The sequence below is a fragment of the Microtus oregoni genome, unplaced genomic scaffold (genome assembly GCF_018167655.1).
Source record: "Microtus oregoni isolate MIOR12 unplaced genomic scaffold, Mior012 000012F_ref0000307, whole genome shotgun sequence".
Classification (NCBI taxonomy): domain Eukaryota; kingdom Metazoa; phylum Chordata; class Mammalia; order Rodentia; family Cricetidae; genus Microtus; species Microtus oregoni.
In genome coordinates this window covers 4,864,424-4,888,197 of record NW_024543071.1, presented here as the reverse complement: position 1 = coordinate 4,888,197, position 23,774 = coordinate 4,864,424, and the positions used below count along the sequence as shown (strand labels likewise).

At 45.1% G+C, this 23,774-nt stretch overlaps 1 protein-coding gene across 2 annotated transcripts; it reads left to right on the top strand.

Moving 5' to 3' along the window:
- Positions 1-3,750: 3,750 nt before the first annotated feature.
- Positions 3,751-23,442, top strand: Plekhs1 (pleckstrin homology domain containing S1). 2 transcript variants are annotated; one of them, XM_041661941.1, is made up of 10 exons: positions 3,751-3,819; positions 4,465-4,599; positions 7,288-7,363; positions 8,289-8,405; positions 11,189-11,329; positions 14,315-14,421; positions 15,834-16,040; positions 16,798-16,899; positions 18,262-18,397; positions 22,374-23,442. In XM_041661941.1, exons 2-10 carry the CDS (start codon positions 4,505-4,507, stop codon positions 22,527-22,529), a joined length of 1,137 nt encoding a protein of 378 aa, XP_041517875.1. In that variant the 5' UTR covers positions 3,751-3,819; positions 4,465-4,504; the 3' UTR covers positions 22,530-23,442. The 2 variants fall into 2 exon arrangements, with proteins under 2 accessions (XP_041517875.1, XP_041517876.1); XM_041661942.1 differs by lacking the exon at positions 3,751-3,819 and having other exon boundaries at positions 4,483-4,599; positions 8,286-8,405.
- The last annotated feature ends 332 nt before the right edge of the window (positions 23,443-23,774 follow it).

The window sequence follows — 23,774 nt, the reverse complement described above, 5'->3', positions numbered from 1 at the left end:
CTAAGGTATGACAGATGAGGGGCAGGACCCACTCAGTTGGTGGGGGTCTGGGTCAACTCTCCTGCCTGTCTCAGGAGATGAAGGACAAGGGGCGAGCATGCATTTCATTTTGAATATGTTTATTTTATTTACATACTCAGGAGAGCAGCCTGCACCTCGTCTGGACAACACAGTAGAGCTGGCCCTGCTGGTGTAGGTGTGGGTGAGCCATCCCTAAGGGCGTGAGAGCAGGAGCAGTAGCCTCACTTGCTGCTTATTGCCTTGGGTGAGCTAGCCAGGGCAGTTTATGTTATTCCTTGCAATTCTGTTAGGTTTTGCTTCATGTTTAAATCTCTGTTATTGGGTACACATATGTTTACTGTTATTATATTCTCTTAGGATTAATTGACTCCTATACTATTATAAAATGACTTTCTTTAATCCTGGATGGTATTCCTTGCTTTGAAATCTACATGTGATTCCTTGTGATTCGGGTTAACACGGTGTATTGCACTGCCTTGGGTTTTGTTCATTTGTTTGTTTGTTTTTTTTCTACCTGACCTAGAGTCCTCAGAGAAGAGAAAACTCAATTGAAAGAATGCCCCCGTCATGTTGACCTGTTGGGTACATTTTCTTGACTAATGACTGATGTGGGAAGGCCCAGTCTATTGTGGGTGATGACAACCCTGGGCAGATGACCTTGACTTGTAAAAGAAAGAGGCTGATCAAGCCATGAGGAGCAAGCCTGTCAGCAGCACCCTTCATGGCTTCTGCTTCCTTGAGTTCATTCCCCGACCTCCTTCTGTGATGGACGGTTACCTGAAGTGTAAGCTGAATACGCCCTTCCAGAGCTCTCCAAGTCGCGTTTGCAATGGGATCTCTTAGACATGAGTGATTTTTCTTTTACTTTTGCTTCCTACACCTGTGTTTCTCCTAAGCAGCATAGAGTTGGATCTCATTATTTGATCCAATTTGACAACTTCTTCCTTTAATTTCTGGTACTTGGACTATTTAGATTTTATGTGACTGTTGTATCGTATTGTTGTTTTTTATTTTTCTCATTTTGCCTACCCCCCCCCACACGTGTTTTCTGTTCTCTTGTGAATTAATTGAGCACTTTTATGACTCGACTTCATCCTTCTAATTAGCCTGTTAAACTGTACTATATTATTTTTAGCCATTACTTTAGGGTTTATATGTTTTTAAACCTATAACAGCCTAAATAATAGCATATTAGTTCACAAATAATCCAGGCTCATTGCAGCGATGTAATCTCATTGTCCACCCCTAGCCTTAACACTGCAGTGTTGACAGAAGTTTCTGTCCTGCCCAGTCCCAAAGAATCACACAGAGGTCTACATTAATTATAAACTGGTTGGTCTAGTAGCTCAGGATTCCTATTAACTCTTTCTTACACCTTAAATTAGCTCTTTATTCTTGTCTATCTATATTAGCCACATGGCTTGGTACTTTTTATCAGTGAGGCATTCTCATCTTGCTTCCTCTGTGACGACTACAAACTGAGCCTTTCCTCTTCCCAGAATTCTCCTGTTCTGGTCACCCCACCTATACTACCTGCCTGGCTACTGGCTAATCAGTGTTTATTAAAATACAAGTAACAAATCTTTACAGGGTAGAAGACCATTGTCCCACAGCAACTACTCATACCCATAAATAAATTTTACAGAGAAACTGAGCACTTTTGTTGCTCGTCTTTGCTGTGTGTGAACTGTCTTTTCTCCACTGTCTACTTTTGAGATGTTTCTCTGGTGACATGGTTTTGAACATCTTAATTTTGAGGAACCTCAGGGTATGTTACTTTTCCCATATCTTGTATTTCGTGAGGTTCATTGGATTGATTGGGTCTTGGTTTATAGTTTTAAGTTTGTAAAACTTTTAGAATTGTTTCTTCAATTTTTTTTCTAATTTTTTGCCTTTTCTCCTCTTTTTAAGGAATCCCAGCTTCTTGCATACTGGGCCACACAAGACTGCTCCTAGTGCATGAGTTCTCTCTTTATGCTTTGGACTGTGCTTTGCTTACTTTGATTGTCCCTACTACTACACATTCAGGTCGCATGGTAATTTTCCTCTAAAATATTCAGTCTTCTCTTACAGTCTATGGTGTAGACCTCCCTGCCCCCAGGGTGTCATTGTTTTCGTCTCTCAGAGTTCACTCTGGGTCTCTCTAACTCGTGTATCTCCCGAGCTTTTGCCAATAACAGTAAATCTCTGGCATGTCTCACACCTGTGCCAGCTCAAGGTCTGCCTTGATTGATTAGTTATCCCCTGTATTATTGTCACGTTTGTCTGCCTCTTCTGCGTGCCCAGCTACCTTTGACCCGTTGCCAGGCATTACAAATTTTACCTTACTGGGACCAAATATTTCCTTATTCTTATTAATCTTGGGTTTCTTGGGAACAACGGGATCTTCTCGATGATTTGTTAGGCGGGTCTGGCATGGTTCTCAGTGCTCTACCTAATGTCCCATGAATTACAACCTTTTCCAGCAGAGCTGGAGGGAATCGGCATTTGTCTTGTCTTATGTGGGTGCTCTAATATTTTCTGTGACACATACATGTGTAGATTAATAGTCCTGGTATGTGAGGAAGTGTGTGTGCGTATGTGTGTGTGCGTATGTGTGTGCACTAAACATGCACACACAATTTGACAAATAAAAGCAGAAATACCTGCAGTGGAAATTTGGGTGGCAGAAGCAATAAAGAGGCTCCCAAATATTAGCTGTTTCATCACAATTCTTGGAATTAAAGGTAGCTTTCTATTATTATTATTATTATTATTATTATGTTGTTGTTGTTGTTGTTGTTGTTGTTGTTGTTGTTGTTGTTAATGTTGTTATTGTAGTTTCTAAACTGTCTAAATGAAAAGCAGGGACTACTTTCATTCAGGAAAACAGTGCTGTTAAAATTGTATTTAAGAGCACATTTTAATCTCACATCCCAGGGTGTTGGTCTGGTTTGCCTTGAGGTTCAGAAAAGACAGACCTTTCCAAAGGCTTAAAGCCTGTTAGGTGAAAATGGAGTCGGGGTTGTTTAATAAAGTGGCTGAGATCATGATATCCAGTCACGCTGTTGAGGCCCCTCTCCTGAACTTCCTTCTCTGAGGCCACCGAACCTGTTCTGGCAACAGAGAGATTAGTGCCTCCTGCCTTTTTCCCACCAGCACGTGGTCCTGCCTTGATTGGCTGTGCCAGAGGGTGATTCACACATTACCTCACTGTCAAAATGAGAAAGGAAACAAACTTTGCTCACACCGAGGGACCCAGGGCCAAACTGCAGAAACGGAGTCAGGCAGGTGTGAGCTGAATGAAGCCACCTCTAGATGCCAGCTGCTGCTTGTTCTACAGTTGGTCTTTCGTTGGGGCTGGGTGGGGGAGCAGCTACTGTACATGTTCTTTTGAATGGTGGAATAATTTGGAGATAGATATTGTTTTCCAAGTGAAGCCATTCTTTTCTGAAATTTATGAGAGAACAAACTGAACCCTCTTCACTTTCTTTTATTAGGCAAACCATTTACATTTTATTATGGAAATGAAGTTCACAAACAAGATTACTTCATTAAGTCGCCACCCCCTCAGCTTTTCTTCAAGGCAGTAAGTAATTGCTGTAGTTTAACCAGCCTCTCACCAGCCTCCCACCAGCCTCAGGAGCAGTTGAGAAAAGTCCCTGCTCATCTTCTGAGGTTTAGCTAAACAGCAGAACCTTCTCGTTTTCAGACCTCCTGGAAAAGGCGGTTTTTCATCCTGTCCCAGAACAGGGAAAGGGGCCTGAACCTCTCCTATTACAAAGACCATCAACACCGAGGCTCCATCGAAATCGATCGGTGTGTATCCAAACCAGGAAAACTGAATAGCAACAATGTGCCCAAGTCAAACGCTAAACAAGCTGCCCAGAAACTTGAACCTGAATATCTAACAAAAAGAAGCCAGGGCTTCAGACCTGCCATAGGTTTTGTGTCTCTAAAAAACCGACATAACAAACGGCATAGGTAAAAGTGAAATAGCTGCTTCACACTCTGTGTCATAGGCGGTAAATCTCTAATTCCTGATCCTTCGATTGAGGACTTTGTCTCACTTAATTTTTTGCTGAGAAAGAGCTCCTTAAATTCAATTTCATAGAGCCAAAGTGGACTTTAAGAAATATTTAGATAAACTATTCTTTGTCTTTTCTTCAGAAATCACGTACCAGAAATATTGGAAAATATAGTGATTTGTGGACTCAGGAATCCAACCCAAATGGAAACTTCTGAATTGAAATTCCAGTTGAGCAGAGTGTTTTCAATTACTGATGAGCAGATCCAGAGTTGTTTTCTAAAATAGAAAGAATTCAAATGAGATTTATGATGTGAACTAGACAGTCTTTAAAATGTGGGTCAATGAAACCGTCAGTTTCATTCCTAATTTAAAATAGGGATCTGTTTTTATCTTAAATTGCTCTCTGTATCAGCCTGGTTCCTTTGTGTCTGTAGAAGCACCGTCGTAGATGTTGGTATAAATAGCCCGGAAAAGATGCAGTCTGTGCAGAAGATGTTCAAATGCCACCCGGATGAAGTGATGTCCATCAGAACCGCAAATAGGGACTACTTCCTCATTGGCCGTGACAGGTGAGGGCATGATGAGAGCGTGTCTGCTGAGTGTGAAATTAAAGCATTATAAATCATTATAAATCTATAGATGATGAACAGGCTGAGAACGGAAACCAGGCTGTCAGTGCAAAGCAGCAGTCTTCAGTGTTCTAAAATGGTTTTGTGTGTGTGCACATCTGAGTGTGAGTGCACATTAATGTGGCTGCGTATGTGAGTGTGTGTACATGCCTGTGCATGTGTGTGTGCACATCTGAGTGTGAGTGCACATAAGTGTGGCTGTGTATGTGAGTGTGTGTGTACATGCCTGTGCATGTGTGTGTGCACATCTGAGTGTGAGTGCTATAACTGTGGCTGTGTATGTGAGTGTGTGTGTACATGCCTATGCATGAGTGTGGCTGCATATGTTGAGTGTGTTATACATGCCTATGCATGTGTGGCTGCACATGTGTGCATACATATATGTACGGCTGTAGATGTAAGTATGTGTGCACATGTATGTGTATGACTGAACATCTGAGTGTGTGTGTACATGTGTTTGACTGCACATGTGATTGTATGTGTGCATATGCATGTGGCTACACATCTGAGTATATGTGCACGTGTATGTGCATAGGTGTGTGGGTGCACATGGGAGTATGTGTGGACATGTGAGTGTGTATGCATGTGTGGACTGCATGTGTGAGTGTGTATTAATGTGTGTGTGCAATGTCTATGGCTGCACAACTGAGTGTGTGTACATGTGTGTGGTTGCATATTTGAATGTATATATGTATGTGCATGTGTGTGGCTGTACATGTGAGGGTGTATACATGTGTTGATTGCACATGTGAGGGTGTGTGCACATATGTAGTTACACATGTTAGTGTGTGTGTATGTATGCATATGTCCATGGCTGCACATCTGAGTGTGTGCACATGTGTATGGTTACATATTTGAGTGTTTACACGTGTGTGTGTGTGTACATGTGAGTGTGTGTGCGTGTGTGTGTGGACATGGAGGCCAGAGGACAACCTTGCCCGTCACTCCTCGGCAGCTGTCTACTTTGGTTTTTGGCACAGAGCCCCTCACTGGATTGAGTTAGGCTAGGCTGACTGGCCAGAAAGCTGCCGGGATCTGCCTGTCTCTGCTCCGCAGCTGGTGTTGCAGGCACTCCACCGTGCCTGGCTTTTCTGTAGGGATTAAATTCATATCCTCATGGTTGCGTGGCAAGTGCTAACTAAGCTTCCTCCTTGACTTTTAAAGTAGTTTTCAGAATCATTCTGCTAGCTGCCTATGCATGTTATAACTGTGGTATAAACAACAGGTTCCTAACCTCACTGTTCCAAAGGCTGGGAGTCAGAATGAGGAGCAGACATGGCCTCTCCCGTGAAGCACTGTGGACGGAAGGCTCTTTTCATCCCTCTCTCGCGGAACTGCTGCTGGTCCCTTGGCTACAGCAGCCAAACCATAGCTTTTACAAGGTGTTCCCCATATGCACACATCTCTGGGTCAAACTTCTCCTTTATCCCCCCTGCAGATAGCAGTCTCACTAGCGTAGGAGGTATCTCTACAGTATGACCTCAACCTAACCAACTATTTCTGCAAGTAGTCCCTTTCTGCACAAGGTAACAGCTGAGGGCTGGGAGCCGGAAAGACTTCGTACATGAGGAGAGGGTCACAAAGCAAGCCATGACAGTCGCTATCGCTCAGATGCCTTCTGTGAAAACCTATGAGCTACAGGAAGGGACTGCTCACCCTCAAGGCATCTGCGGCTTTTAAGAGCAGCTCCTGTGGAATCTCCTGCCCACTTATCTATTGGAGAGAGGTTAGAGAGGTTACAGCGCGGGAGGAGGCAAGGCTGAAGTCGAGCGTGAAGCCTTCGCGTGTTTCCAGTTGACCCAAAGCTGCAGTTTTCTTTTGAATTGCCACCCAAGACAGCAGAAAAGAAGATGGGGGATGTGTCAATCTGCGCAGACGCACTTGCCTCGTTCACTTTTCTGTCTGCTGTGATGAAACACTGACTCCTGGGGACAGGATTTGCTTGGCTTACACGTCCTGATTACAGACCATTGAGGGAGGTCAGAGGAGGAACTTAAGGCAGGGACCTGGAGGAGGAACCGGTGCAGAGGCCCGGGAGTGTGTTGTACTGCTCACTGACTTGCTCGCTATGGCTTGCTTAGCCTATTTTCTTAGAGCACCCAGGCCCATCTGCCCAGGGGCGACACAGCCCACAGTAGACCAGGCCCCACTACACTGATATTTAATCAAGAGAATACCCCCACAGACCTGCCTACAAGTCAACCTGATAGAGGAATTTCTTCAGTTGAGTTTTCCTCTTTCTAGATGACCTGTATTTATGTCAAGTAGACAAAGAATGAACCAATACAATACTCTTCCTAAAAATGCGTTTCCTGAGTGGGGGGGACAACCAGAGGATATGCAATTGGGGCTGACAGGCAGAACACCTGGGAAAGCAGAAGCCCTGTGCCCCATGTTCCTGCTGCTGTTTCTGAGTTTCCGTACTGGAGGAGTCATGAGGGTTAATTCAACTGTGCAGATGCAGAGACAGCGAGGGAACAGTGGGCCAGGCTACTGCCTGGGGAAAGAGTTCTGTTCTGTAGGCAGCTGATCCCAAAGCTGCTCCGAGTGCAAAGAATCTGCTGGGTCCAGAACGCATGTGGGAGAGGTTGCTACCAATGTCATCTGAAACTCTCTTCCTGCCCTCAGGGAGACGATCAAAGACTGGGTCTCCTTCATGTCACCGTATTGCCAAGGTGCGCACGCAGCTCATCAGAACACAGAGGTAACTCGACATCGCTAATGATGGCATTCAGGGCACCCTAGCACTGCCTTCTTTCCTTAGAAACAACAGCGGCCCTTTCTTTCCCCTTAGCAACTGGTGCTAATACAAAGAATAAATGAGCGAGGACACGCATGCCCTTGCTACTTTCACAATTAACAAAAGGAAAAATACTTCTGTGTTTTGTAAGAGAGCTAAATTATATTGTCATTGTTGCAGCAGGGAGAGTGAGAGCTAATGGTGGCAATTTTCATAGCAGCGTGCAGTATACTATTTTCCACCACTGTGATTTTAGTACATAGCCAGTTTCCCTTTGAATGGCTAAGTCTAGGGAGGCGTCTCAAACATTGCTTCCACCTGCCCGCATTTTAATATAATGTCTCTTGTGTCAGGTAAGCAACTGAAGGTTGTAATTGGCTTCATAAGGAGCTTTGTAAATTTCTCCCGGTCCTTTTTTAGAGCCTGCCACAGAAGGATCTTGGGTGTAACTACATTTATGGGTATATTTTCCATGTTGTTCCATGCTGACAGCATACGCCCAAGAGAAGGAGAGATCAAGGCATGTCTCCCAGTAGATTCGATGATAAGAGAAGAAACGACAGGGCGTGAAGGGAGACATGATGGGGGGGGGAGAGGCTTGGGGGGCACTCGGGGCACCTGTTAAAGTTAGGCTAGGTGTCTCTGGGGACTTGTTTTAGTGGTACGGCCATGGCTAGGCCAGGCTGGGTGTCCTTGGGGACTTGGGAGCAGGAGAAAGTGTCATTGATAAGGCTGATCCTTCTCTTTGTATTATGACGCTGGCCACTGGGCAGTGCAGCCGTCAAAGCCCTGGGGACCCTGGAGAAGGGACGCCCAGGTGGTAGTGGAGGGATGACAGTAACAGGAGGGCGATTGCACTCTAACTGCGAAACGACTTTTGTCTAAGCAGGAGAAGCCTTCGCTGGGTGAAAGAAGACCAGTTTCCGACCCCAGTCCTTTCTTTGGTCTCTGTAGTGCTCCGGAGAATGTCGGCCTAGCATTGCCGAGGGCCAGTCTTCCAGACATGGTAATCCAAACCTCCTCCTACTGTGTCAGGACGCTGCAGCTGGAGCGGCCATTGCTGAATAGAACCACTGGCTAGCAGCAGGCATTGACCTCGCCCATCGTTCTTCCTGGAGGAGATAGCTGAGGAGACAGGTCCCTCAGAGCGGTGTTTGCTATGTAAACACAAGGGCCGGCTTTGACTCCCCAGAACTGGTGTGGCAGCACACATCATAGCTCTAGTAGGGAGGAGGCAGGAGCAGGTGCATTCTTGGGGTTCTCTGACCTGTCAGCTTAGCCGGCTTGGTGAGTTCCAGGCCAGTGGGGAAAAACAAACAAACAAAAAGCATACACACACACATACACACACACACACACACACACACACACACACAGAGAGAGAGAGAGAGAGAGAGAGAGAGAGAGAGAGAGAATGATTTCTGATCTTAATATTTATTCATACTTGCTCATTTCCCATTCTATAGGTAGGCTTTAACGCTTGCCTAGCTGACTCTAAAGATTTTAGTTCTGTTTTGAAAATCTTGACAGATGGCAGTTCCTTCCCTAAGTGTGGCCAGCAACCTCCCCTCCTTCCACACACAGGGCACAAAGTCCCCCAGTACCCTGTGATCTCCTGTTGTGCTGTCCACACCCTCAGGCAAGGTGGAGTTCCCTTGGCTCACCCCAGCGGTCTAACTTCTCATTCTGGGGGTCAGATCCTCTTCACTCCGAATGCAATATGTTTGAGGAAGTCAGATAGCATGCCTGCCCCCTGAAGGTCACAGAATTGTGCCCTCACATCTCTGGGTTTGTTGTGTATCTAGATTTGGCTATTCTCAGTAAACAGGCTGGGCAGTTTATTTCCCTGAAATCTCTTATTTCATCCCTTAGAGACACCCCACTGGCTCCTTTCCCTCTGTGGGTATCAAGCACAGGCAAGGCTTCTCATTCTATCTAGCTGGCAGCTCTCCAACATTTTAAAAGCTTTTCCGGCATATCAACACCACCAGGCCAAACGCTTCATCTCAGCCGTGAGGAAAACCAGTGGCCTGAAACAAGGCAGGCAGACTGACCTTGAACAAAACTCCCACTCGGAGGAACCCTTCCCCACAGAGGAGCCTTGTTGGCAGCTTTTACCTTTTCCCATTATTTATTCAGATCAAGTAATACTGTTTTTTTTTTCAACCATCTCAAGTGAAAGACAACCACGTGTCTTGCTGGATTTGTTATTGATGTTGTTGGTCCATCAGGAACCCTTCTCTCCTAACTCAGCCTAATCCCGCTCCCGAGTGCATCTTCAGCATCCATAACAGAACACTGCGGTACTCTAGGAGTTTCCAAACAGCAATAACAATTGGTTTCCCCAGCTCTGACAGTTGTGAGATTCAGGATCAAGAGAGGGATCTCATCTGGTAGGGGCCTTCTTGCTGGCTCATCAGGTGACCGGCAGACAGGCGAGCAAGGCAGAGGACAACCAGGGTGGAGCAGCCTTCCTCATCTCAGACATGGCATTGAGGAACATGCTATCATGACCTGACTATCCTTAAAGCTCTACCATCACTGCTCTAAAAATGACATTTCAATTTCAATATGTGTTTCCGAGGGGAACATTCGTATCACAGCAGAGAGCTTTGAGATAGAGAAATGGACATGACTTAAGTATGTAGAGATGCTTGTGGGCTTCTCAGCGGGGCCAGTCCTGATAAACTCATAATAAATGGAGAGCAGCATGAGTTGAAAGTGTATCTACCACACCTGACTTTCTGAACATCACAGCTCAGCAACAAACATGCAGTGCAGGGTCTGCTGTTCCCCCTGTGACTGCAGTGCTGTCGAGGAGCTGTGGCTACTGCTGCCACCAGACTTACAAAAAGTTATCTTACCCTTATTGGTGGCCCACACAAAGACTATAGTTCAAAATCTGTAATACAGTTCCCACTGAATGTGTCTTGCATTTGTATTCTCTCTATGAGAGAAAAAAATCTGAAAGTTGAACCATCCTGAATCATGGTATCCTATCTATCTATCTATCTATCTATCTATCTATCTATCTATCTAGCTATCTAACTAACACACACACACACACACACACACACACACACACACACACTTACCTTCCATGGAATTCCTAACAAATATTCGGGGCTTATGCAAGGCCTCACCACCCAGTCTTGTTCCTGGAGTAACCAGATTGCACTCATAACAATCCTTAGGCTACTCAGAGCAGCTGCCTTCGTGGGGTATCTGGTGTCTGTTAGGGGAGGGAAGGCAATAATTAGTTGCTCGTATCTACCTCACCTGGAAACCTATAATTCACACTGTCACGGAGCCAACACTACCTAATTGCACTGCTATGGAAACAGAGGAGGCACAACACAGAAGAGGAACCCTGGAGGTTCAGTGACTCTGGGCTGATTGCCTCCTCAGAAGCTGCTGAGATGACAGGAATGAGATGGGGTAGAGGCACCGTGACAAAGCTCCATGCCTTGTCACGCCTCTCACAGCAGAAAACTTCTTGTTCTGAGTTGTAACTTCTCCACAGTTGAGAAAAATTCCAGACATGAGCTATGCTTAAACATTCACACCATTAGAGGTGACCCAGATTGAAGAGGCAAATCCAGTGTGTGGGCTTCCGCATGTCGTACTGAAAGAGACTGCGACCTTGTCAACACTACTCATCTACTAAAGCTTTTCTAGAAAGGATTGGTTTAATTTTATTGAAAGAAAGGAGGGAAGGAGGGAAGGAAGGAAGAAAGGAAGGAAGGAAGGAAGGAACTCATTAATTCCTTTTGCATCTTTCTTTTTCAGCATTTAATACAAAATAGTCTCCAAGAACTCAGGCAAGATCATAATCATCATTATGAAGACCATTTATACTCAGAACCCCCTCAAGACACAGAAGAAGAGAATTACTATCAGACTCCCCGAAGCATCCTTTCAGAAGTGAGTGTCCACACCCACTCATCATTCACCCCCACCCACCCATCATTCATCTCTTCACCACGTCTGCCGAGCCTCTGCCACACACTGCTGCTGGGACCAATAGGCTGAGATCAGGAAGGCACAGAGGTGAAGCTGGCAGAGACCAATGGCTTGCTCATGATGCTGGCACCAGCCTAGGAGCGAGACACATACCTATAGGATGCCTGGGTAGTACTAGGGGTGGGAAGAGGAAGCTGGTTTCCAGGTCGAAGACCAGAGAAAGTTCTACAGAGGAGGTGACATTTGAGAACTCAGTAGATAACATTTGAAATTTAGTAGTCTTTCTGTTTCCTGGACTGAAAGGAAAAGGGTAACAGTCACTGGGTAATCAGCTGTGAGTGTGTGTGGAACAGCCTATTAATAACCAGATGCCCTTTGGGGTGCTAGACACTGCACTGTGCCCAGCATGGTGGCTCCAGTGACGAGTGGGCCTCATGGTCTCCACAGTTCAGAGCCCACAGTCTCCATCACCAAAGATAATGCCACACAAAGAGGCATGCAGTGGTCTAGGGTCATCAGACATAGGGCAGATTTTTCTCTTTCCACTTGAGTCAAAGCAGGCTTCAGGGACCCCTGGCATCTGCCATGTCTGATGAATTGCTCAGGTAGACAACACTGCAGAGTGTGTGAAGGAATGGCAGAGTAGAGAATTAAAAGGACAAAAGACAACCAGCCTGATGGAGGAAGGTCATTGGCCAATAAAGAAACTGCTTGGCCCTGTGGGTGGAGTAAACAGAACAAAATGCTGGGAGGAAGAGGAAGTGAGATCAGAGACGCGACAGCTCTCCTCTCAGGAGCAGACGCCTGAGAGAGACGCCATGCCCCGCTCCCAGCATGAAGCTCCGACCCAGGATGGACATAGGCTAGAATCTCCCCGGTAAGCGCACCTTGGGGTGCTACGCACAGATGATTAGAAATGGGCTAAATTAATATGTGAGAATTAGCCTAGAAGAGAATGGGCCAAGCAGTGATTAAAAGAATACAGTTTGTGTGTTGTTATTTCGGGGCATAAGCTAGCCAGGCAGGCGGCCGGGGTGCTGGGGACGCAGCCCTGCCGCCCTTATTACTACACCAGCCAGCCCGTGATGGGAGAACCAGCCAGCCTGTAACAGGAGAACCAGCCAGCCTGTGATGGGAGAACCAGCCAGCCCATGATGGGTACTGGATTTCAAGCCAACTTCACTCTGTGAGAAGCATAGAGACAAAGAAAGCTTCTAAGCAGGGAAGTGACAAAACACGGATTGACTTCCTGGAACATTGGCCAAGGAGTTATATGTACGTTAGCCACAGACAGAAAAGGTGGAATGAGGTGGTAGACAAAATTAGGGGAGCAGAGTAGCATCATCTCCAAAACTGGGGGGGGGTTTCTACCAGATGATGACATTATAATTTGAAGATGCATGCTGAGGTCAAGTTGTTTATAGAAATGCTAAGTCACAAGTGGTTTGAACAAGCTGTCCATCACAGTGAAGTTCTCAGAGCCCCTGGTACATAGTTCTGCATTGTAAGCAGCCAAGTGCATAACACAAGGCACGGCCCATGATTTCTTAAGCATAGAACACTTTCTTTCACCAAGAATACTTCTGCATTAGTGTTCTCTAGGGCAACCAACCAATCAGGTGTGTAGAAAGGAAGGCTGTAGACCCCTGTGAGATATGGTATCTGGGGAAGGAGATGAAGCTGTACAACAGCTGGCAGGCAGGCTGAGGTGATTCAGGAATATGGGGAAACAACAAAACTTCACCGGGCAGGAGAAGAAAACGGCATGCCTGGCAAAGAAGACCACACGAGCGTGAGGTCTGGAAGAGAGCCTTTGGTGAGGAGAGAGATGCACAGATGACTGGCTGACAGGAAGGCGATGCTCCACTTAGAAGTCAGTGGTGAACTAGAGAGGAAGAATCCGTGGATATGAAGAGAAGTCAGTGGTGAACTAGAGAGGAAGAATCCGTGGATATGAAGAGAAATCAGTGGATATGAACTAGAGGGGAAGACTCCGTGGATATGAAGAGAAGTCAGTGGATATGAACTAGAGGGGAAGAATCCGTGGATATGAAGAGAAGTCAGTGGTGAACTAGAGGGAAAGAATCCGTGGATATGAAGAGAAGTCAGTGGTGAACTAGAGGGAAAGAATCCGTGGATATGAAGAGAAGTCAGTGGATATGAACTAGAGGGGAAGAATCCGTGGATATGAAGAGAAGTCAGTGGATATGAACTAGAGGGGAAGAATCCGTGGATATGAAGAGAAGTCAGTGGTGAACTAGAGGGAAAGAATCCGTGGATATGAAGAGAAGTCAGTGGATATGAACTAGAGGGGAAGACTCCGTGGATATGAAGAGAAGTCAGTGGATATGAACTAGAGGGGAAGAATCCGTGGATATGAAGAGAAGTCAGTGGTGAATTAGATGGGAAGAATCTGTGGATATGAAGAGAAGTCAGTGGATATGAACTAGAGGGGAAGAATCCGTGGATATGAAGAGAAGTCAGTGGATATGAACTAGAGGGGAAGAATCCGTGGATATGAAGAGAAGTCAGTGGATATGAACTAGAGGGGAAGAATCCGTGGATATGAAGAGAAGTCAGTGGATATGAACTAGAGGGGAAGAATCGGTGGATATGAAGCAAGAATTACATCCAGTCTTTGGCCCAATCAGCTTCCGAGGTTCCATGATAGAATTAATTCCCTGGAGGAAAGGCTCCTGCAGTGAATGACTAGGAATGGGCAGACAGGAAAATCCAAAGCTTCTCAATAGAATGCATGTCTGGAATGGGACCCAAGAGTTCCCTGCCAGAAACTGTGGCTCCATCTCCCTTGGTTAAGGCCAGGTGATATTCTCTGAAGAGCGGCTGTCCTTGCGATGAAGATGTGTGATTCTATTTTAGAGTAGTGGGAGGTGAGGAGGTGCCTGGCCAGTGGCAGACATGTATCCTTACATCTTCTTTTCATGCCTTTAGTTGAAGAATATTGCTGACTCCAGCGATTCCGATGACTCCATTGAATCCAGTAGTCCAGACCAAGTTTTCAAGAAATCTGAGAGCAATTACATGTCAATGAGATCCTGGTGAGTGTAAATGCCTTCTAAGTACTGCTATTAACTAACCTTTTTTTTTTTTTTTTTGAGACAGGGTTTCTCTGTGGTTTTGGAGCCTGTCCTGGAACTAGCTCTTGTAGACCAGGCTGGTCTCGAACTCACAAAGATCCGCCTGCCTCTGCCTCCCAAGTGCTGGGATTAAAGGCGTGCGCTACCACTGCCCAGCATAGCTAACCTATTTTTAATAGAGCAATTACCACCAATTCAGTGTGTTAACCTTTGTGTGAGGATATATGCACATACATACATACATATATATGTATGTATGTGCATATATGGATAATGTGTGTGTGTATGGCATTGACATGAGCCATAAGGCACATGTAGAGCTCAGAGGGCAACCTTGGGTGTTGGTGTCCTCATCTTCTGCTTTGTTGGAATCATTCTCTTGTTGTTTGCCACTGCACATACCACATGAACTGGCCCGTGAACTTCCTAGGATTCCCCACATCCCATTTTGCCATGGAAGCACGGGGATTGGAGAAACGCTACCACGCCTGGCCTTCCATGGGCCCTAGAGAGCCTGCGGCCCTACTGTTTACAAGGCGAGCACTTTACCCACCCAGCTGTCTCTCTAGCCCCCAGTTCATTTTTGAACTGTTGAGAAATTGCTTCAAAGCATCACAAAGACTCCGCTCTGCACATTGATTGATTCAGGTCGATGTCCTTTATCTGAAATGCTTAGGATTATAAACATTTCTGGTTTCAGAATTATTTCTTTTTTCAGATTTTGGAATATCTGCATATCCATAATGAGATGTCTTGTGGAACAGAAGTCATCTAAACATAAAATACATGCACGATTCATATTTCCAAATGTACCTTATATACATAACCTGATGATAACCTTAGGCAAAAAGTGTTTGAAATTGACTTTGTTCATGAAAGACAGCGTGATGGTGTGGACTTACTCCACACGCGGCATCTGTATTGTCAGGTAGCATTTCAGGTTTCAGATGCTCAAGGGACGGGCGTTCAACCTGTGGACTTAAGAGAAAGGAATGTGGCGATGGTTTTCTCACCCACAGAAAGCCACCTGTGACATCAGGACACTTCTGTCTTGAGAAGTCTTCTGGGTTTTTCACAGAAAGCCGCCTGTGACATCAGGACACTTCTGTCTTGAGAAGTCTTCTGGGTTTTTGGATTTTATGTCTCTCATTCTCTCACCCTGTTCTCCCAACCCTGTAAAATGTTATTTCGATTCCAAGTCCATATTTAGAAAGAAAGCTTGTTCAGTTTGACTCTGCCTCTGGTGGGATTCTGATGGCTGAACGTGTTCCAAGGCTTTGTTAGTCTTCTTACGGCTGTTAGATGACAGGTAGAGTGGAAAGCTGCCACTGTGGGTGCTTAAACAGACCCTTGTTCAACTTCTTCTACTCCAGCTTCTTCAAACAATCGACCCCTGCATCTGCTGATGGCCAAGCTGAAACCCAGAGCTCTCCAGAAACTCCGGAGCAGGCAACTTCTCTGCAAGAACTCGGCACAGGGAGTTATCTGTATCTTTCACTTGCTGACCTGGAAGCACAGACCACAGAAGACAAAACGGGGTCCGCCTCCCTAACTGTTGTGAAATTGTCTATATTACTCAAGTAAAGCCCTGATTTCTAAAACTTTGTGGGCCCTAAGAACAAGACAGATGCCTTAAATGCACTCAATTTTATAAATTTCAAAGTAGTTCCTGAAAATTCCCAAGTCAGACAAGCATGGCAGGCTTACTCTGTGTGTCATTGAGGCTGTGACCCTTCTCTGGTGTTGTGACCATAGACAGTAAATGATAGAGTTGAAAGAAGAATGGTCCCCAGGGATGGGGGTGGCCCTCCCAACAGTTTTTCCCTTGGCTAGTCTTTCGGGCCCTAAAACCTGGACCTCGCTGATCCAGCATCAGCATGCATCACCAGCCTCCCGCACTAGCGTCATGTGGGCAGGCAAGCCTCCTGAGGTGCTGAGCAGATGAGAAGGGGAAAGTTTAGGTCCTAGGTGACATCAAGGGCACGTGACAAGATAGTTGCGATTTTTAGCTGTTTTCCATGCCCTCCTGTATGAAATAATTTCCAGAAAACAAACATGTAAATTGACTGGATGGAGATGGTTATAATCCCACTTGGTCCAGTTTTGCCTCCTTCTGCTGTCTGCCAACCACTACCACATGCCAGAGGGGCAGGAAGGATTAATGAATGTCTTTCCGTACCTTAAATTCCGATTTCTTTCTTGGTATGTTTTGGGCAAGCTTTAACTGGAAAATGTCATCTCAGAAGCAGAAGGCCAAAAATACACTCTGAAAGGATAGCTCAGAGCGAGGTTCCGTCGGCTGTTTGACGCCACTTACACAAATGTTTTCTGTCCCAGCAACGTGTCCGATGAGAGCCAAGTGGAGACTCTGAATGTGTTCCTCACTCCTCGAGATGCCATCGACTATCTTGCTCTTGTAGAAGCGGCGGGACGGATATGGTAGGTGGAGCTTTGAACAGACATCAGAGATGAAACAGCACCCTCATTCTGAACACTGCATCTGACAAAACCAACGGAGCACTAGGGCTGCTGTTGCCAGAGAGAGGGCTCTCCAGCAGAAAGATTATTGTTATATAGAAGGTCAGCTTTTGAGGGGGTCTAAGAGAACCAAAAAGCCCAGGACTCAGGATGTTTCTGATATCCTTCAAAGGAGAATGGATGGCAAGGGGCTGTTCCAGGCACCACGGGGTGAATATTTAAAGAAGGAAAGAAGAGAATGAGGTTATAAGATCGAAAAGAAAAAGATATATATGTGGGCCTAAGAGTCCCACACCCCATTCAAACTTCTATTCCAAAACACAAGCACAAAATTCTGTGTGGCAAATATTTTTTGTTTTGCCTTTTGAGACAGGGTTTCTTTGTAGCTTTGGGGCTTGTCCTGGAACTCACTCTGTAGATCAGGCTGGCCTCGAACTCACAGAAATCCTCCTGTCTCTGCCTCCCATAATTACTATTTATCTAATTCTACATCCTCTTAGACTGTGACTGGACATGTTGGCACAGGCCAGTAATCTTAGTTCCCTGGAATAGACCTCAAGGCCAACCTAAGCTTCATAGTAGATTTAAGGCCAGCTTTAGCTACATAATGAGACGCTCTCCCCTCCCCCATCTTAAAATAAATAAGCCAACATGTTTAATTCATTTTGGTGGAAGACTGAATTTTTACAAGGTAACTCTTTAATATAAATAAGATCCCATACTGCCACAACTTTCCATTTTTACAAAATTTTTGTAATTTAAGACTGCTCAGCCTATGGACTTGTCTGTGACCAAACTTACACATCCGTTCATTCATCCACTTATTAAATATTCACTGCAGCTCTGTGTGCTCAGTTCTGGCAGGTGTTTGTTGAGCATCCTGTTTTCTTAGAACTGTGCAGTTATCAATTTTTAAACACCAGCTAAGGAAACAGAAAGGGAGTTCTGTACTCCCAGGTCATAAAGCCAGATGAAAAGAAGAGGCCCGTGAGTCAGTAAATATAAAAAGTACATCTTATTCAGAACTACAGTTAAAGTATTCCCACCGTGCATAATTATAAATCCTGGGACAGGAGAGATTAACTACAAGCAAAACAAGGGACTGGACTTGGCAGGGCCTTATGAGGGTGATTAGCTTGGAGCAAAGCTTCTGAGGGAAGGGAGGCAGGGAGGAAGTTAGTCCAGACAGAAGGAGAGGGTTGGCTTCCAATATGGGGCAACTCGGCACAGAGTGAGGTAATCCCACAGGCCCCATTCCTGCCCCCACAAGGAGCCAATGAACTCTGCCTCACTTTCTTGTTGGATGCTGTGTTCCCACTGCAGTGTGGCTCAGTGGGAAGGCCCTCCCCGACTAGGGTGCATATTCTGCCATGGAGACCATATCTTGGCTGTCAATGACCTGAAGCCCCAGAACCTGGAGGAGGTTTCCCTGTTTCTTACCCGCTGTAACCAGAAGGAGGTGAGTCCTATGAACCAGACCAGGCCAGATCAAGTCAGGGCTGGGAAGAAGATCCAAATCTGGGAGGAAGTCTGGGAATGACTCAGAACATGAATGAAATTTTGTCTTTTGTTTCAAGTGCTACTGGGGAAAGCACTGGGCTAGGAGAGAGGGCTCGGGGCTTTTGATCTCAGGCACTGTAGGGTGCAGAAACAGCACCATGACTCAGACTAACTTGCAGACTGTAGATAGCCCCTTTAAGCAGTCTGTCTTGCCTTTCTGTAAAATTAGGGACAGTGATTGCAGCAGTTGTTGAAGAACAAAATGATATAGCATGCTAACATGTTCGCAATGTCCCAGACACAATTACTATGGCTTTGCCTCTACCTGCAGGGCCATGTGACATGGAGTGGCTCACTTTCCTGAATGTCAATTTTCTCATCTAATAACTCTCTGTATGGAGTTATTATTAAAAACCAAGATCATGTTACACACATGTAAATGGCATTCCTGGGTAGTATAGTTTTCATATTGTTCATCCTTCTAAGCCAAATTGATTTCTAGCCCCGTGACCTAGGGAAGGCCGCTGCCTTCTCTGTGTTTAGCTTCTTTACTCTAAAACAAGGAGCAGAGCAAGGACTCATTCCTCCCTATGGTTTCCAAACTGTGCTTCTTGGATCTCTGGACTGTGACTAGGGAGAAAGGAGAGGAAGGGCTCAACATGTGCTGCTTCTGTTAGGGACATTCACATTTGTCTTCTATTAAATAGATACATCTAAAATACTGGACCACACCTTTAACAGATAGATACATCTAAAACACTATATCATGCAGTTAACAGATAGATACATCTAAAATACTGGACCACACAGTTAACAGATAGATACATCTAAAATACTGGACCACACAGTTAACAGATAGATACATCTAAAATACTGGACCACACCTTTAACAGATAGATACATCTAAAACACTAGATCATGCAGTTAACAGATAGATACATCTAAAATACTGGACCACACAGTTAACAGATAGATACATCTAAAATACTGGACCACACAGTTAACAGATAGATACATCTAAAACACTGGACCACACCTTTAACAGATAGATACATCTAAAACACTAGATCATGCAGTTAACAGATAGATACATCTAAAATACTGGACCACACAGTTAACAGATAGATACATCTAAAACACTGGACCACACCTTTAACAGATAGATACATCTAAAACACTGGACCACACAGTTAACAGATAGATACATCTAAAACACTGGACCACACAGTTAACAGATAGATACATCTAAAATACTGGACCACACCTTTAACAGATAGATACATCTAAAACACTAGATCATGCAGTTAACAGATAGATACATCTAAAATACTGGACCACACAGTTAACAGATAGATACATCTAAAATACTGGACCACACCTTTAACAGATAGATACATCTAAAACACTAGATCATGCAGTTAACAGATAGATACATCTAGCACACTGGACCACACAGTTAACAGATAGATACATCTAAAACACCAGACAGTGCAGTTAACAGATAGATACATCTAAAACACTCGACCACACAGTTAACAGATAGATACATCTAAAACGCTGGGCCATGCAGTTAACATTCTTAGAAAGCATAGAACCTTGACTTGAAATTTCTATAAACAGCAACAGTAATGATCTATCTTCTGGCTCTGGGAGTCTGTGGTTATGTGTCATGCGTATTAAGGACTCAGCTTGTTTCTTCTCCATCATTCCATAAGCCTGACAGTTGGAGAAATTCTTATTGTATTATCTGAAAGGGTAAGGCCAGTCAGGCATGTGACTAAGGTAGACACAAAACTAGTTAGTGGCAGTGCCAGGGTTCATCATTCATCTGTTCCCTCGCTATTATTGAACATCTCCCTACTCTCTACTGGCTACTGCTGTGCTCTAGGGCTACAAAGGTGGTCTCAGCTTACACATAAGTAGCTCACAGATTAGCGGGTAAAGCAAGTATCGTCAGCTGTCTCAGAATACAGTGTGTGCTCTGGGATGTGAGCCGAAAGTGTTGGGGAGACTAGATGGGTCTTCTGAGGATACCCTCACAGCAGGCAGTGTTTGGCTTGAGTTCAATCCTTGATAGGAGTTTGCAGGGTAGATAAGAGGCTGGTTTGAGGGATCTAGCCCAATAGTCTGGCAACTTATAATTCATGGCTTCTGCCAAAGGTCCACCCTACAGCCAAAGGGTGAAGAAAACCATGTGCAACTTCTGGAAGTTACTATTATTTTGGCCCAAAGATCCATACATGTGCTCAGTAATCAAGAAAAGTGTTGTATTAGGCTGCTTGTTCATACCAGCCACCCAGAATTGAAATAATCACACAGATTATTATTTAAAACACTGTTTGGCCCATTAGCTCTAGCTTCTTATTAGCTAACTCTAACATCTGAATTTAACTCATTTCTATTAATCTGTGTATTATCACATGGCTTACCTACTAAAGTTCCTTCCGGCTCCAGCAGGACTACATGGCTTCTCTCTGACTCTGCCTCCTTTCTCCCAGCATTCTGTTTAGTTTTCCCCACCTAGCTCTGTTCCCCTATAGCTCTGCTATAGACCCAAAGCAGTTCCTTTATTTATCAGTGGAATCCCACATCAGAAAAAGGGTTGTGAGCAGACACACATCTAAATCTCCACCTGGGCGCTCACATATGCACCATCATGACTGCCCTTGTAGACCTCACCTCTCCTGTGCTCTTGCTGTCTTCTGCATGCATCTGAGAACAACTCCCAAGTAATACTGACCACTATCAACCCCCACCAACGTAGGTCTCAATCCCATCAAATGACCTTTTCACAGATAACCTACGTATTAGATATGTATATTACCATTCATAACAGTAGCTAAATTACAGTTATGAAGTAGCAATGACAATAATGTTATGGTTGGGGTCAGCACACATGAGGAACTGACTGTAGTAGAGGGCTGCATTAGAAAGGTTGAGAACCACCGGTCTAGAGGAGTAGAAAACTCTCCTCCCCACCACTCCTGACTTCTTTCTTTTATGTGAAAACAGATGGCCAGTCCTCTTTTAAAATGCAAATACTTGTTTCTGGAGAAGGGCATGTGGGAGCAAGGGCATCTCCTGGGTCTCGTGTCTGAGCCAATGTCATCCACCTTAGCCACAGTGCAGAGAAGAGGGAGGCTGGCAGAGAGAGGGGCTAGAGACAGTGAGAGGAAAGTGAGACAGCTTTTTAGAGGCAGAGGAGATGGTGTGTGTGTTTAGAGGGATAAGAAATGTGAGCTGCAAGAGAAACGTTCAATTTCCGTTTCCTTCTGCTTTTGGCTGGGGCTTTCCTGGATGGTGGTCTCCTTTGGACACACAGGGTTCTACAGGCCTTTTGAGCTACTGATCCTCTGTGGCTGTCTTAGTAAGATTTCTACTGCTGTGATAAAACACCACAGCCAAAACAACTGGGAAGGAAAGGGTTTGTTTCTCTTACACTTCCATCACAGCCCATCACCAAAGAAAGTTAGGGCAGGAACTGAATCGAGGCCATGGAGGAGTGCTGTTTACAAGGTTCCTTCCAACACCCTGCTTTCTTATAGCATCCAGGACCATCAGCCCTGGGACATCACTACCCACAGTGAGCATCAGTTATCAATCAAGAAAATGTGCTACAGACTTGTCCATAGGCCAGTCCCATGGGGGCATTTCCTAACTGAGGTTCCCTCTTCCAAAGTGACTCTAGTTTGTGTCAAGTTAACATAACACTAGCCAGCACAGTGGGTCATCAGCCCTTTCCGGAGCCAGCCTAGAGGCTTAGGCCTATGGATGTCAGAAAATCAAAGTCCGTGTTCCGCTTGAACATACAGATCACCTGCAACTGCCTTTGGCTCATCGTTCGATTTCTTTCAAAAACAGATTCAAGAGGTATGAAGGACAGGATCCTAAGGATACTCTCTGGTCATTTAATTATCTCCTATCTTGTGTCCTAGAAAGTGAAACTCTCCATTGGCCGGATCCCACATTCAGAGAAGTTCCATGCCCCCTCCTGTGCATGCCCCTTAAAATACCAACAGGGTTTGCCGGGGAAGGCACTGAAGAGGAGTCCAGCCATCAAAAAGACCCAGAAGGAATCAACTGGAGAATAATCTGCCTCGGGCCCATGGCAGCAGAAGAAGGATGGAGCCCTGGATCATCATGATCGGAGACAAGACAGAATCCTACTTGAGTCACTGTACTGTCCTAACAATGGGGGTCACTAGCCCCTCTGTGGCTGTTGCATTGAGGTCACATGGGGTAATGACTAAGGAACAGAGTTAGAATGGAAGACCTTATTATCTGAGACTTGGCATCAGACACGGCAGGCATCGATTGAGTAAATATGGTCTAATTAGTAGTACTGTGTGCTTTCTGAGGTCACAATTGCTTCTTTGTTAGGAATTAGAATTATTCATTCCAGGGAGGCAAGAGATGAAAGTCTGTAGCTGTCCTCGCAGACACTTCCTGTGACTCAGCAGCCCAGGGGCCGTCAGGCCAGGCAGAGTTACTGATGTTCTTACCAGGCTCAGTAGACCTGCTTTCTTAAAGATGTGGTAACTATTTTGGAAGCTAAGGAAGTTTGGTGCTGTATCCAGCCAAGAGCTGCTTGCTCCAAATGTAAACAGGAAACTATGTTTATATGTTCTTAATTGATTGGTTTATTAGCAAATTAGTCCTGTGAAGTCAAAGAACCAAAGGCCTTTTAATCAGGAAAGCAGGAGCCGGCAGCTGAAATCTAATCAGCTTGGGGAATGTCAGTACAGGGGGGCGGGCGGTCAAAGGACACATCTCAGTAGACTGTCCTTTCGCGTGGAAAATCGAAGGCTTTGAAAGCTCAGTGATATTCAGTCTTCATGACTCGGAGCTCAGTAGCTGTAAGGGCAGAACCAAGAATCTAACCCAGCTTTAGAAAGAAAATCCCCTGACTTCTGCCTTGTATGTGGGTTTAGATTAGTAAAGACCTTTGGCACACAGGAGAGACATTCAATGTATTTTATTTTCTGTTATCTAGATTGTTGCCAGTATAACATGTATATATGTGTACAAAATATATGAAATAAATAAATGTCTATACATAAATATTTCAAATCTCATAATTAAAAAAAAAAGAAGAAGAAGCCATTTCAGTGAGGAAATAAAGAACCGTTGAGGTAAAACTGCCTGAAGCCATCTGCGGGATGGATTCCTGGGCTCTGAAATCCAGCTGTCCTCTGAGGACCCAGGGGTCGATCATCCACCCAGCTTACAACAGCGCTGGGTGGGACAAGTAGACAGGACTGCAGGTACTTCCCAGTACACTGTCCACCCACCACCCTACCCCAACCCCAGAACTTACCTCCTGACACAGAATGGGG